Below are 17,348 nucleotides of genomic sequence, written 5' to 3' on the forward strand. Positions count from 1 at the left end.
AAGTATAATTGTTTGTGTGTAATAATATAATAATAATTTAAGTAGATTGTGTTTGTCTATTATTGTGACCTAGTCAAAGATCAGACCACATTTTTATGAGAAATTAATGCAAAAATCCAGGTAATTCCAAAGGGTTCACAATTTTTTCTTTCAACTGTATAACATACAAGACAAAACACAGAAACAAGCTCACTGTTCCTCAGGCTGTGACAGGAGATCACATACTGTGCTGCCAGCTCAATATCACCTGTAACCCACAACTGACAACCCACTGAAGCTAAGCTAACCTTTTCTTGCAACTGTATATAATTATAAAATACAAATAAACCCATTTAATGTACTTCACTATTACAGTTTGAATGTGCAAAATATTATTATACACTGATTTTATTTATGGATTTTAACAGATATGTTCAAAATGGAAATAAAAAACATACACAGCTGTTTACATTGTCAATGACTGTCAATAACTGAGTGTTTTAATGTGTTTTACATTTGTTCCCTAAAATTGGGGACCACAGCTTTGTTTGAAGCGAAGCCCACAAAAATTAAACCTGGCCCTGGATGATGAGTTCCTTTCAGATACAATTCCACAAAAGTAAAAAAACCCTGATGAAGTACAGTATATGTCTAATTCCTATTTAGATCTTTGATATAACTCTGCATTTATGGAATCTTACACAGCAAATGAAACCTTGCCTCATTTTACTTGTTGAGAAATCTATATCTGTATTTCTAATATGACTGCCTTATCATAAAGTGTCTCCAATACAAACATAGATCTTAATAATAGGTTCTCGGCAAAAGATTGACTTACCCAAAGTCTAAGGTACCTTAAACTACCAAAACTGAATTATGAAGTGAGAAGGTTAGCTTTTGTAATTGAATCAATGCATATGTTGCACATTATTGCCCATTAATGTCCAGTACTAATACAGTCATCTGTTTTTGATAAAGTAATAGTCTTAAGACTTAATTAAGTCAGATAAAATGCCTATTAGATATAGTCACATCTTATTCACACAGTTTTAATTTGGTTTAATCAACTAAACCAGACTAAAATCACACTTACTTTTAGATTACTAAAACCAAATTAATTTTAGTCACATTTTCATCATACAATTCAGTCATGTAAAATCTATAGGTATTTTACTTCAATTTTACTTGTCATTTTACATTTTTACTTCAATTCACTTTTACTCTTTGGAGATTAAGAGAATTAATATTTTCTGAGTCTTGTCTTAATTTACTCAAAAATCCAAGTTCTTGTCATCACCGTTGTGGATTATTTTCTTGAGTACATCATCATTATTGACTAAAATGAAAAACAGCTCATTATTGATCATTTTCACCTTCAATTTAATCAACGAAACAAACCTGAAGCACAGGCATGTCACTTTGTTAGTGTGATGCTAGCAAGACACCATTAGCAAAAATGGAGATAGATGCTGCAAATTCCAGGCTATAAAAGGGCTGGGTTTTTACAGACCCTTATGAGTCCTCATCCTTTATCCTTGAGTATGGATTTTTAAAAAGCTAATCACTTGAAGACAGTTTATATTGTTCTTAGACTACTGTAGTTACTCAACTGAAATAATATGGTGTTGAGAGGTCAAGTTATTAATAATATTCTATCAATAAATAAAAAGATTTAGATACTGCTTGTCATGTCATATTTTTAAGTAACTCATGCAGTAATTTCCCTCTAGTTGCTGCTGACTGAGTATTGGCAGGGAGGTCTGCAAGATAAATTAATAATAATAGCAATAATAAAAATACAAAAGTGTACTTTAAGAAATCGTATATAAATACAATAATTTATTAAGTGCCACAGTTCACTATCGTATTAAGAAAGTCTCATACAATGTTTCTGTATAAGATTACCTATTATATAGCTTTTATTGTACTTTTAATTCATTTTATGACCTTTGAATTCTGTAATGTATTTGAAGTATTTAATAATATAATTTACATTGTGGAGCAAAGACTTGAACTTTTTGATAGGATAATATAACATATTCATAGATGGTTCAAATGAGAACTTTTATTATAAGAATCTTTTTTGCATTGCGGTAATGAAAACAGAGACAAGATGGCATTTTAATATCATAGGTCACAGGTGCATACATTTTTTATTTTGTTTACTCCTACTTATTGTCATATTTTAAGTACATTTTCTTTATCCTTCCACACATCCGAGTAGTATTTACAACATTTACAACCCTTAACTCATGCATCCAAAAATAACAGTTACAGTGCTACTGGAAAGTTTGTGAATTCCTATTTTAGTTCTTTTAATTGTTACATTTTTACTAAGAAATCCTTGTTTAAGAAAAAAATAGTCCTTACTTTTCTAAAAGAAGGGGTTTATATCCACAAATTATATGTATCGTTTAGATGCAATAAAAAAGAAATAGATAAGAATTAGAATTAGTGCAAATGTAAGTAATCCACAAGGTTCTCAGTCAATGAGGTGAGTGTAACAAGGTGCTAAAATACTGGGGTACCAAGTTAACGAATCAAAGAGCCAGTCACAAGAACAAAATTTGGGAGGGCCTCTACTACAAATGCAGCCGATAAGAATGCAACTTAATTCTTATTACCACATTTGCAGTGCTTCGGCACAGCATGGCGTGTTAATCACTGGCCAAAGAAGATCGATAGGTGGCAGCTGTGGTCCGTTAGATGTTAGTAATATTACTGCTTCATTTAATGTTTCTGTACTGTGCTTCTTTAAATAAACTTAATGTGGAATATTAATATGGAATTATGTAACTAAGGGAAATTTTTGGTAGCTGAAGATAAAAACAATAGAAGTATAACGCTTCTGAACCTTATAAACTCTATTTAATTATTAACATAAATGTATTAGACCTAAAGTACATACAGTAGCTGGTAGTGCTAACTAACAATAAAAAATAAAGTAGATAACAGTATTCCACCTTCATCATAAACATTTTATGTAACAAATTCTTTAACTAGGTCACTTACTGTGGTGTTTTTGTCCTAACTATATAAACTTTATATACTTTGTAAAAAGCTATAATGTTTGACCTTTTCTATTAATACTTGCTGACATTACTGTTGTAAAAAAAAGTTGTAGGACTCCACTTTATATGGAATGGGAATGTTAATATGGAATCATGTTAAATGGAAATTTTGGTAGCTAAAAATAAAAATAACCAAAGTATAATAATGTTTTTGAATGTTATTAACGATATTACTTTAAGAATAATAATGAAAAAAATATACATGTATTGCAGCAAGTGGTAGATAAAAATAAAAAATAAAGTACATGGTATTCCACCTACTTCATAAACATTTATTACATTGATGTCTTTAACTTGATCACTGCGGCTATTTTGGGAAGGCACTGACATGCTCCTTTAACTACATCTGTTGTAATGGAAAATCAAATGCCAATCAGAGGCTCAGTGGTAAAATTTGATTTCAGCCAAAACCCAAATTACCTTTTTAACAAATTGCCCCTTGGGCATAATACTTTATCTAACAATAAAATACTATGGAATCTACAGATATAGCCATTGAAAATGGGCGGTAAAACCCTGTACCGCGACAAATTATCTGCAGAATACCACAGTACGTGATTGGCTAGCCAAAATGACTGACAGGTGGCACTTGTGGTGTATTAGTTGTGAGTGAAACGAGTGTTTCATTTAATCTCTTTACTGGGCATGTTTAAATCCACTTATTATTGAATATTAATATGGAATTTTAAAACTAAATTGAACTCTTGGTAGATGAGCACAAAAATAACAGGAGCATAACGTCTCTGAACGTCATAAACTATATTAACTTAGGAATATAAATGTTATACAAACTGTATATGGAGTCTGCATGTGATTACTTGGAAACATTTCGCCTGCCCTTTTCAGCTAAAACTTTAGCTGCCGAGCAGTGCGTTGTCATAATGGCTTTGGTGTGTGACTCGCATCCTGGAAGCAGGGGTTTGAATCCTGCTCAGGACATGGGTTTTCCATAAAAAAATAAACATTACTTTTAAAAAATCTAAAATAGTAATTATGGACACTGTATTGAATATTTTGGTATTTCTAAATATCACAACATGTTCAAAGTTAAATGATTTATTAATAACAACTAATAATTTCAAACTGCTTGTATTTTAAATTGTATTTTGTTCAGGGTGATTTGTCACTGTTTTCACAACCTTCAAATTCTTATTAAATGCTATTTTTGACTCAGGATGTTCCAGACCTCTCTTTAATTCGTGAAACTCCCTCTGTATTTCCTGTTTTCACACAGATAAGAATAAACTACAGATGCAGCCATTCAAAATGCACGGTACAAACCCATACTGCGGGCAACTATGCGTGCACCACCGTGCCGTACCGCGGTACGTGATTGGTTGGCCAAAATGACCGACAGGGGCACTCGTGGTGCATTGGTCGGTAGTGAAAAGATTTAATCATTTAATCTCTTTACTGTGCACATTTTAATCTGCTTAGTATTGAATATTTATATGGAATTCTACCACTAAAGGGAATTTTTAGTAGCTGAGCATAAAAAGAAGAGGAGCATAACACATCTGAAGGTCATAAACAATATTAATTTAGGAACATAGACATATTATGTAAACTGTATATTGCTGGTATTGGTATTTTAAAGAAAAAATACACACTAGCATTCCATTTCTCCCTAAACATTCTAAGCATCAAAGTCTTACATGTGGTTATTTCGGAAATGTTTTTATGTGCTCCTTCTGACCATATTACTGTACGTTTATATACTTTGTGAAAAGTGACGTTTTAACCTTTTCTGCAAATATGCTCGTTATCAGAGTAAACAAAGCATACTTTCAGAATTTGATTAATAGGGAATATAATATGGAATCGCGTATCTAAAGAAATTAATAACGATATAATTACATTCATGTACTGTAACACAAACAGTAGTATATACACATATCTATTGATATGTGTACGGCTGTTTCACTGTTTGTCATATGACTACGTCAGTGGCGTGATGGTTTAAGTGACTGACTTACAAGCGAGAGGTTAGGTGTTCAAATCCAGCTATTGCCAAAGAAATCAATAACGATATCAATTCAAAGATCTAAATATATTTAACGCATATTCCTGACATTAGAGGGTGTGTCTGCTCGCCTGTGCGGTGACATCACCGTCTTTCCCTCTGAATAGCTACAGTAGCAGGAACCTGTACCGTGTGGATCCCTTTAGATCTCCCTTCAGATTTATAGTTATTAATAATATCTTCAGTGTCGCATTAACATTGGAATGTTCTTCCAAGTGTAAAAAGAGGCAATACGCAACGTGTCTCTTTCATACATTTTCAGTTTACAGACCGTACAAGATCATTTTTTATGAATAATGTCTTCCGCATCGCATTAAAATTGGAACGCTTTTCACAGGTGTAAATCCACCTATTTTCTAACCGCTTTATCCAGGAAACCTATGCTGAAAGTTTATTAAGATACTTAGAAGACAAAGATAACGATTTACGTTGCGTTTGTCAGATTGTGAATCAATAAAGACATTTAATTAAACAAGCGTTTGCGATTTAAATCAAAATGGGGGTAACGGGGACTCTTTATTATTTCTCTCTCTCTCTCTTATTATCAACACTTGTTCAATTCAGGTTCTTTTGGTTTCACGGAAGGCTTCTCAGATAGTTGGGTATTCAGGTAGATTGCCACGTGAAAGGATTAGTAAATATATTTTGTTAAAGCAAGTCACTTTTTTGCGACACATAAAAGACATATTGTGGCATTATTATATAGGACGGACACAGTGACTCAGACACTCGTTGAATGAAAAAGGGCGCTTTATTTTTCGGTACAGCTGGTATAGCACCCAAAGAAACGCAAAGCGTTTTTAATAAAATGCTTCTATTCATTCATAATCTTACTCACATAAGTCACATTCCCGAATTCCCCCCTTAATTAAACGTTTAAAATACACGAATTTCATAAAAACTACATACGTTTCGAATAGAAAGAATAATATTCTGTAGTCTTCCTTGTATGTAGAACAGATCAGCAGGTCTTTTTTCCCCCAATCAGAGGCTCTGAAAACAGCGTGCCGCCCACTGCGCTGTGTCAGAGGGGGAGGTAGCACCGGGAAGGAGGAAGCACGGAGCTCAGTATTGCACAATGGCTGTAAAGCACCAATTGCGTCTGCGTTCATAACTTAGTGTTTAAAATTAGACAACGTAAATCATTTTCTTTGACTTCTAAGTCCCTTAATTATCATTAAGCACAGGGTTTTTTTGATACCATCGTTAGACAAAGCAGGAACTTATTATACTTTTCTAATAACATTACACGTGGAAAGATTACAAATTGCAGATTTTAATTGCCTTTAATTTTGTTATACATTTTAGAAAAGTTTCATCTATGCATACACCACAAAACTATTCTCGATTGTATTTCTGAATGCTATGTATAAAAAAACTTGCAGCTTACTCAACTATTCTAATATGATCAGGAGGAAGTATATTGCATGTCTCATGGTCTCACCCCATTTTCCCCCATTTTAATTAAAATCGCAAACACGTGTTTAATTAAATGCCTTTATTGATTCACAATCTGACAATGCAATGTAAATCGTTATCTTTGCATTCTAAGTCCCTTAATTCACTTTAAGCATAGCTTTCTCACTATTTAGATTTAATTTTCATACCATCCTTAAAGCAGGAGTGTATACTATTTCCTCATGGGATCAAACATGGAAAGATTAGAGTGTAATCTTTTTAATTTTAAAATAAATTTTAGAAAACTGTCATTTATATAAAAAGTTGCATTTAATACCATTCGATACTTATATTAATAGTAGGCTGGGCAAACGATTTTTAATTTTTTTAAAAAATCAAAAATGAGATATAATGATGTGTTCCTGCTTAACTTAGACATTGCATGACTTTAAAACCTATAAAAACAGGTTTCGAGAGTTAATAACCACTTTTTATGTGCAAAAAAACTGGTTATTTTTCTTCCTCGTGATCAGCTCAGAATCTTTGTGTACGCTGTAAGGTTTTTACTTCTTAATTAAACATTTAAAATACACAAATTTCATAAAGACAACACACATTTCGAAGAGAAAAAATCCCATTCTTTTCTCTTCCTGTTGTGTGAAACTGATCAGCAGGTCTTTTTTTCCCCAATCAGAGGCTCTGAAAATAGCGTAACACCCACTGCGCTCTGTCAGAGGGGGAGGCGGCGTGGAGCTCAGTATTGCGCAATGGCCCTTCTATAGCGTGGAGTACGAATGGCACCAATTGCATCTGCATTCATAACTTAGCGTTTAAAATTAAACAATGTAAATGTTAATCATTTTCTTTTACTTCTAAGTCCCTTAATTATCATTAAGCACAGCTTTCTCACCACTTAGACTACTTTTTGATACCATCCTTAGACAAAGCAGGACCTTGTTGTACTTTCTAATAACATTACAAGTGGAAAGATTACAGATTTTAATCGTCTTTAATTTTGTTATACATTTTAGAAACATTTCATCTATACAAACACCACAAAACTATTCTCGATTGTATTTCTGAATGTTATGTTACACTTGTTTTGAATACATCCAATTAAGAAAGTTAGGTGTTAGCATAAACTATTAGTAATCAATAATATTAAATTTAGCACTGTAATAAATTGTTGCACTTTCCCCCCCATCTTGTAAAAATATATTTTCATTGCTCAAATATACATTAAATGTGACTATCATAAAATAAGTTAAATACAAAATTAAAGAAAAAAATAGGGTAAAATATAATTCAAAATATTTTGCTAACAATGTTAAACTGTTTATAAAAATAAAAAGTATTAATTAAGGAATAGGATGGCACAGTTGTTGGTATGTTTTTTATTTTGTTTCTTTTTCATAAATACAACAGTAGTACCTGATGTCTCAGTGGCTTTCAAAATTAAATTATGAATGCAAATCTCTGAACTAGAAAGATAACTAAGATATCCATCCATTTCTAATGGTGGTGAAGTGGTTAGCATTGCTATCTTGCAGCACTGGGGCCCTAGGTTCAATTCCTGCCATCCTGTGTGTGTAGAGTTTGCATGTTCTCTCTGGGTTACGTGGTTTTTCTCCATATGTATGATATGATTCCCTCTCACACTCCAAAACATACTGGTAGGTTAATTGGCTTATGGGAAAACTGGCCCTGGTGTGTGTGTGTTTGTGTCTGTCTGTCCTGTGATGGACTGGTGCTATGTCCAGGGTGTATTCTGCCTTGCGTCCGTTGCTTACTGGGATAGGCTCCAAATCCTCTGTACTGGATAAAGAGATTAGAAAATGGATGGAAGTAAAGGCACTGTGTGGATGGAACTATACACACTGTTAGAAACCCACTATGAGATGGCAGCATCTCACTGAGGATAAATTATTTTATAGTGCTGGCTTAAGGAAACAGCCTTTCCACCTCTCTTGCACATCAGTTTCCATACCTAGTTAGTTATTTAAACAAATTGCCTCTAAATATAAACATCTTAAGATGCCGGCTATGTGGATCAGCATCAGGTATGCTTGCCCATTCCTTCAATTCATGTGCATCCAACACACAGTTCAATGCTAACAACTACACAAAATCTAAAATACAATCCTCATTTCAGTATCTATGTAAACATGTAGTCTGTTAACTTCATCATCTTCGTCAAAAGTATGCCTAACCCCATTAGAAAGTGTTCTTGTTATCAGTGTATTCCTCAACTTTCCCCAAATTATCTTTTTCCTACCAACATCTCTAGTCTTATATCCTGCAATAACTCAGCCAACACTTAAATCCCCAAAAGCTGCTTGTGTTAATTTCTTTAAATCACAAATATCATACGTAAATACTGGCCATGTAATACTCAGCATTGTGGATTAATAGTTTATTTTAAAGGAAACTAGAGAAACTAGGAACTAGAGAAATCAAGAAAGGCTTTTTTTCTAGAATTAATAAATGCACATCCTGTTTACTGGGGAAATTAAATTCTCACTGAGCAATCTCCAATATGTTCAGAATTTGACAGCCAGAATCCTGATCGGGATGCATTACGTTCATCTTCAAGTGTTTGCACTGGCTTCCTATCAGGTTTCGAGTCAACTTCAAAATCCTCACCCTCATTCAGTACCTATCTGGCTTATTATCTGTCTGCTCCCCACCTTCGTCCGTCTGACTCTGGTCTTCTAGCTGTCCTCGAGAACATCTACATTCTGTGGGTGACAGAACCTTCTCTAGCTACACCCCAGAGCTCTGGATTTGTATTCCTAGTGATATGAGTCACCTACCTTGAGTACATTTAAATCTAACCTCAAAACCTTTCTTTTCAGAAGTCTTAGTGTCTGTATCTGCTTCATTTTCTAATTTTGGTAGAACTTCTAAGTGCTTGTCTTTCTTATATGTATTTACTTTGTACTCTGTGGTCCTTATAACTGTTTTTACATCTACTGTATTGCTTTGAGATGCCACTTTTAAAGGTGATATATAAAATAAAGTTTTTTTATTATTGTTATAGAGAAACATGATCAGATTTTCCCTGTTTCAGAAAAAAAGATTTAAAGTATACTAGTATGTTACTCTTCTCACACCCTCTTTGCTAAATGGCTTTTCATACTAATCTGATCAATCTCACTGCCTATTTTCTGTGCTTTCTTTATCTTGCTAGACTTATAATTATTCTGAAAATTTTCTTATTGAAATGACTCATTTCTAAATACCTGTATTCACTGTTAACATCTTGCAGCAACTCTGCGACAAAATATACACTTAGCTCAACCTGAGAGTTCATCCTGCTACCAACATTGAATAAAAAAATCCTTAGATTTCTATATTTATGTCTTTATTTAGTGGTTTCATTAGTGACAAAGGCTAAACTTTCTTGGAAAAATGTATTTTATGTGTTGCGAAAAACTGACTTACTTTAACAAAATATACTTAAAAATCCTTTCGCCTGGCAATCTACGTGAATGCCCAACTATCTGAGAAGCCCTCCATGAAACAATGTTTGCTACTTATTTAATTAAGGCTCTCTGACAGAATTGCTGTTTTTTATGCGTGCTAATTTTCGGATTCCTTAATCTATTTCATGTTTGCATGTTCTTTAATAACATACACCTTTCTGTGACTTTTTTGTATATCTAAGCAAGTGTTCCTGCATCCCTCTTCTGTATTATGTCTAGTCATGACTTTTTTCTGTTTCCTTATTTCAAAGTAACACCTGCTCCATTTCTAAAATCTTTTGCTCATGTGCATTTTTGTATTTTTTACACCTCTTAGCACTTTAACATCCTAAATTTTAATTTGCCTTAATTTGTAGACTGAATTTTAGTTTTAGCCTTAAAGAGCTTAAGTTTTCACTATCTTTTGTTTCTTGTCCTACAACTGTTATTATTGATCACCGAATTATTGTACCTGAAATTACTTAATTCACCCTTTTCTGAACGTCTATGACAGGCAGAGATAGTGCTGTCTCTGGTGCGATCTTTTGCAGCTGACATTTCTCTGTTTTAAACGAATAAGAAATTAGATTGCTCATAAATCTAATAACTTCTTCTACATAAACACAGCGTAATTGCTTTCTGAAAATGCTGTTTTTCTTGTCAATTTGGAGACCTTGATTAAAACTGATTTGAGATGTCAGAAAGGATTTATTTTCTTTGTGTATTTCTGTGTGCGCATTTCCTACATTGCTTTGTTTGTCGAGATTTTAACTTTATATTTAGGCTCAGATTTCAACTATAAATCGTACACTAATTACTAGCAGTAAATACTGATGTTTTGCTCCCTCTTACCACAAAAATCTATATGTACTGTAGCTGGGACGAACTTTTTGTAAGTGTCTCTACCTACTGAGATTTGGACATGGAACGGATAAAGATGGCGACAGAGGGCGGGGGGGGCGTCTTCCCGCCTCCATAACTAAAATGCCAATTAGGAGTGGCTTAAGCGACATACACAGTCGTGTAACTGACAGTTTGAGGTAGCCTATTGTGTAGATTTCGCTTTGTTGCTGACAGGTTAAGCTTTCGAAACTCAGCCCCAAAGTCATGTGACTGATTTTTCGCCCTGTATCATTGGTTAAATAGATAGATAGATACTTTATTGATCCCGTGAGGGAAATTGCAGTGCAACAGCAGCTTAACACACACAACACAGCCACAGTGTAACGAATTAAATGCAATGATCACAAGCACCACCATGGTAACTGGGATGTGTAGTTTTTAATTCAGTTTGAATTATAACTGTACGTACTGTCTTTGTATTTGACCAGGTCTTTAAAGAGAGGGCGCGCCAAAAATTTTCGGTGCCGTCGTCTCCGCTTTAAAGGTACCCCCAGTCCTGGAAAAATTTGACCTCGGAACATTTGCCCAGCGTATTAATAGAGATAAGCTCTCTATTAAAGCTCAGATAAAAGATCAAACAGCAATATCTCATACACTGGGACTGATCTGTGATCTGTGATGTGGTTGAGTGTGAATTGTGGCGCTCTAGCAGGCTAGCTGGTGTCTGTGTGGTTCGTGCCAGCTGGCTGTGCAGAAAAATAAAACCCGGTTTAACAACTCTTAAGCATACTGTAGTTTTTGTTAGACCATTAGACATGCAATACACTTCCTCGTGATCATCTTAGAATCTGTGAGTAAGCTGCAAGTTTTTTAAAAAAATTTAATTATACATTTTAAACACCTCCGTACAGATGCAGTACAATCACATTCTCCTGTCTTCCCGTGGTGTAAAACAAATTAGCAGGTGATTGAGATAACAATGCGATGCCCACACTGGGGTAAAGTTAGCTTGAAGTTCGAAAATGATTTTGGCACGCCTGTAGCTTTTTCACGAAACCTCCTACAGTTACGAAAACACCTGCTGTGTGTACAAAGTACATTGTGACTGTTTTCACAGCCTTCACTATGTCCTTTTTAAGCCATTTTTTTAACCACGCTCGAATATTCTTTTATTCATATCTTCGGAAGGGAAACACAGAAAGCCTTTAAACCAAATGCATTTTAAAGACCACGACTTATGAAAATGTTCACAGCCTCCACATAAAACTATCAGTGAGCTAATTATCTTTTTTTAAACCTCCGGTTTTTCATCGATGCGTAATTACGCACTAACTGGAACCAAGGGGAGGGGATCGCTGTGTACATATGTTCAGAATGCGAGATATACTGCTCAATATGGCTTCGTGCGAAAAACCTGTATATCACCATACGAAGCATAACAGCAAAGCCTCCAATTACCCAGACTGTAAGCACAGGAATAAAGTTTGATTTCTGAAATCCTTTCCTTATGTCCTGTTTTCATTCAGGTAAGGGTCAACTATATACACGATACTGCTGACAGCAGGAAAATTCCTATACTTTACTCAGCAGCGTCGTATAAACAGCACCCATGGTTCAAACCAATTTTTTTTACACAGAAGACTGACACAGCTTTGCGTTGTGAGTCTGTCTTTCTAAGAAAACATGTCTCCGTGGGGGAAGGTGGAGTGTGTGTCTTTCATTGGAAGACTTGCCCTGTTCTACTTTGAAAATACCTGTGAAACCAGTTTGTTTACAAACAATGTAGACACAGAGACTCAGACAGTGAAGTGAAATTCGGCAGAGGCAGCACTCCAGGCAGGGTTAGAGGGAGGGAGAGAGAGAGAGAGATGCGAAAACCGTGCAGCACCAGGTGAATGCACAATATTAATGTAGGGCTTTCGGGCTCACATGGATTTGTGCTCTACACCCTGTTGTACCGCTGTGTACATACAGTATGAACATGTTGTGATATTTAGAAATATAAAAAATGTCAATATAATGCCAATAATATTTGCTATTTTAGTTTTTCAAAGAAATATTTATTTGTTAAAAGAAAACACATGGCGACAGCTGGGTTTGAACACCCGACCTCATGGTTATAAATCAGTCACTTAAGCTATCACGCCACCAAGGCAAGTCATGTGACAACTACTGAAACAGCCATAAACATATCAATGGAAAGTCTTATACTACTGTTTGTGCAACAGTACATGGATATAGTTATACCGTTATTAATTTATTTAGATACCCGACTCCACATTATATTTCCTATTAATCAAATTCTAAAAGTATGCTTTTGTTTACTCCGATAACGAGTATATTCGCAGAAAAGGTTAAAACAATCACTTTTCACAAAGTATATAAAAGTACAATAATATGGTCAGAAGGAGCACGTTTCCGAAATAACCACATGTAACACTTTGATGCTTAAAATGTTTAGGGAGAAATGGAATACTGGTGTGTATTTTTTCTTTAAACTACCAAGACCAGCAATAAACAGTACAGTTTACATAATATGTTTATGTTCCTAAATTAATATAGTTTATGAGCATGTGAAAGGCATGGTGAATCAGAGATTCTCAAGACTTACTTTGTATGATTGGAAATGAATACGTGATCGGATGAACGAAATGCTGTGGTGTTACTTTTTGTCAATGAAAAAATAAAGTATTTTCGTTTACAAAGATGGTTACAAAGAATGTGGACTAGGGTAATACTTTGAGTTTACAGCTTGTCCAAGGTCATTTATTATTAATACTACTGAAATATTTATGATAAAGGTGGTAGGTTGTGTACTTTTGTCCAACTTATAAAATATACCAACTTTTTAATGCATAATGATTAAAATGCTGTAATACACAGTTTAAATTTAAAAGTCTAAAGAGTATACATAATTCTTAATTGAATAAAGATTGTCTCTCAGCAGTGATCGGGATTCGAAACCGATTGTTTTCTGGTGACAACTCAAATGCTGTACATGAGAGGTTAAACTTTATTAGCTCCACCTGGAGGTTTTACAAGGTGATTCTGGATACTATTAACATAATCTTATTTGCATACGGTAGGGCGCGGTATGACGCGACATACGTGTTATGACACGTTTTGATGCGACACGCCCACCGCGTTGTACCGCAGCATACCCCGCTCGTTTTGAATGGCTGCATCTGTACAAACCTCACTGGCTGCACAAGGAGGCCCAGTGCCCTGTTTATTGACTTTACACTGTTGTGTCCATTTTTGTGTCTTCTAGCTGTATATTGACTAATGACACAGAATGTTTTTCGGCTTTGCAGCCTTTCTTGGATGTGCCTTCTTCCTCCTTAACACCCGAAGAAGACCACAGCGGACACATTGTGCTTCTTTTCTTCTCTTTTCAACATAGAATAAACCTTTGCATGTTAAAATGTATCTGTCTTCAATGCTGGTATTACTAGCATATTCCCCGCACACTCTAAAGCTAAAATTGTTGAAAATATTTAATTTTTAGATATTTAGGATTGTCGGGTGCAAAAATGCAATTTCTTCAGGATGAACAGAGAAAATTTATATTAAGAAAAAAATGTCTCACCTCCATTTCGCACACATTTTGGGCAGCAGTCTCCTGAGGATATGAGTTGACTTTCTTCTCTCCCACAATGAAGAAAAGGACAGAACTTTGGGCTACACTCAACTTTTCCATGAGAACACGAACACACTGTGCACTTGGAGATGGTCCACTGACTTTCATGCTGTGACAAAGTCAAAAAAGGGAAACAGCAGATGCTTCCTTTACTGATGTGCTAAAAACATTCTATTTGCTTTACAATACAAACTCAGTTGACAACTGCATCATATCATTTTGAGATCTTTTAACACCTAATGTTTCACACTGCATTCCTTTTTTTAATTTTATATTTTACAATTGTCCATTTCTTATTAATTTACAAGGAGATAAATCTACAAAGTCTACAATCTACAATAACTGTCATATACATTATAAGCAATAAAGATAAAAAACAGGATATGCACCCACAAAAAAGATTCCCCTTAACTGCTCCACCACACCCCCTCCAAATAAAACAGTTTACATATATAATAATACATAATCAAAACATCTGTAAAAACTATATTCATATATACAATTTATTTCATATTTATATTTCTTAAAGAATGTCCTTTGTTTTTGAACAAACTTTGATCAAACTTAATTTACTTTCATAAAATAATCATTAAATTAAACAATTATTATCTTTATCTTTCATTATTTCATATAATATCACTTCGCACAATATTACTCATTCTAATTTTCTTCCATCTCCAAAAAGCTTATTCTGATTCCTTAATTTATGCGTTATCCATTCTATTTTATAGACTTCACTAATTGTTTTGGTCCATTTACTGATTTGAGGTGCTTGGGGTTTAAGCACCTCAAATCAAATTAAGCATTTTTTATTAGCTTTAAAATGTTTTTTTCTAAATATTCTAATGAGACACTTATCTATTTCAGGAAACAAGATCTGTGGAGTTCTTCCAAGAAGAAAGTTCTCTGGGCATAGAGTTGAAATTTAAAAATAATCCTTTGAAAACAGGGCAGGTATATAAAATATGTGTATGAGGAGCTTTAGTCACACAATTTATCCAACAAGCAGTTGTGTGTGTTCTATTATATTTAGGTTGTATTATAGGTGTTTTAAAAAATCTAATCTGAATTTTTCATACATATTCCCTCTAAAACCAAGAATTAGCTGTCTTAAAAGTATTCTGAGAAATATAATTCCCAACATTAGAAAGTGATTCTACTTGTAACTCATTTTCCCATTTGTCAATAACTTTTAATTTCTCCTACTTTTAATTTATCTCCCAACAAATGACTTAATTGACCCAACACATTCTTAACATGTAATTTATCATATGTATTTGCTATAGACTGAATCAAAGGATGAATTTCATCAAATGTTTTCTTAATTCTCTTCTTTGTAATCTTTGTAATATAACTTCTAATTTGCAAATATTTAAAAAACTGAGACTTTAGGAGGTTATATCTTTTACATAAATCCTCAAATGAATCTACCCCTTTATCGGGAATTATTTGATGATACCTAATCAGTCCTCTATCTGCCCATAACTTAAAAGTATCATCTTATGTATTTGCTTTAAAATCTGGGTTAGTCTTAATTTCCCTTAAATATATTAAATCCTGTTTTATCTGCTTATTTTTACAGACAGTAACCCATACTTATACAGTATTCTGAATACATATTTTTTTCAAAATAGTTATAATATTAAATAATAAATATGTTTTAAAGAGTTATCTAATAAAAGACTAATATATTCTTACAGTGTTCCATTAACTCTTACTCTAGCTCTGAGCGCACTATATATAATTTGAAGCCAACTGAAAACAGTCAAAGTTAAATTTTCTACAAGTCTCAAATATAGATGGCCATAAAACCCTATCAAAGGCTTTCTCCTCATCTAATGTTAACAGTAATACTTGCTCCTTTCTTTTTTGAGAATGCTCAATCACATTAAATGTATGTCTAACGTTATCACTTAAAAGTCTATTTAGTACAAAACCTGACTTATCAAATTAAACTAGGAACAATCTTACCTAATCTACTTGTAATCATTGATGTAAGCAAAAATGTTTGATCAGTACTCAGTAATGATATACAAGTCAGTCATTGAGAGAAGGGGGAAAGTGTGAATGACAGACTTGTTTTTGTGTAATTTTCTCCATTCACATGCAGGTTTCAACTTCACACCTTTCTGCGCTTCGCACCACCTGAGCGGCCTCTCTGCCTCTCCTCTGCTCCCGCCTCCTCCACTCTCCCAGCTTTTGTTCTCCTATGCTATTTAAATCTTTGCTGTCTCCTCTGTCTTTCTCACACCCGAAGAAGGCTCCACATGTGAAACGTGTTTTCTTTCTTCTCTTTTCAGCATGGAATAAACCTCTTATCCTTTGCAGCCCAGGCATGCTGACGCAGCTACCCAACTTAAATATATCAATTACTTTATCTATGTAAATAGAATTTTAAGTAGGTTTTTAAAGATTGATATAAAAAGTGGGATGTTTGATTTGCAAAAAACAAAAGATACATCAATAATAACATGTTAGAGATATCAGACTTTTTAAAGTAATAATAAAAAGCTATGTTAATTTTATATTATTTCTCTCTGTTATTATCATGTGTTAAGAAGAACATTCATCTTACCCCATAGATCTGTCCTTCATATTGACAAAACCCTTGAGTCTGTAGGTCACACTCAGGGCAACATTTATTTGGAGGCACTCTGAGCTGTTCCCCCTAAGGATCAGAAAAAAAAGGTCTTGGGTGAGACTGTTCAAAACACGACAATGAACCCATTCATCCATTTGCTAACTACTTCAATTTGGGGCCACAGGGGAACCAAAGCCTATCCCAGGGAGCAACAGGCACAAAGCAGCATACACTCTGGACTGGACAGTCCACTGCAGGGCACACACAGACATGCATACTCTCACACCAGGGTCAATTTTCACAGAAGTCAATTAACCTAACAGTTCAGTTTATTTGTCACATGTACAAG

General features: G+C 34.2%; 1 protein-coding gene across 1 annotated transcript in view; it reads right to left on the minus strand.

Moving 5' to 3' along the window:
• fras1 (Fraser extracellular matrix complex subunit 1) overlaps window positions 1-17,348 on the minus strand; it is a 352,881-nt gene that overhangs the window by 248,890 nt on the left and 86,643 nt on the right. Inside the window, exons 4-5 of the mRNA XM_088911421.1 lie at window positions 16,994-17,086; window positions 14,368-14,527 (exon numbers count right to left, since the gene is read on the minus strand). Of these exons, the coding sequence (XP_088767547.1) occupies window positions 14,368-14,527; window positions 16,994-17,086 (253 nt within the window). The remainder of the gene's footprint in view (window positions 1-14,367; window positions 14,528-16,993; window positions 17,087-17,348) is intronic.

The sequence above is a fragment of the Atractosteus spatula genome, chromosome 3 (genome assembly GCF_055471065.1).
Source record: "Atractosteus spatula isolate fAtrSpa1 chromosome 3, fAtrSpa1.hap1, whole genome shotgun sequence".
Lineage (NCBI taxonomy): Eukaryota > Metazoa > Chordata > Actinopteri > Semionotiformes > Lepisosteidae > Atractosteus > Atractosteus spatula.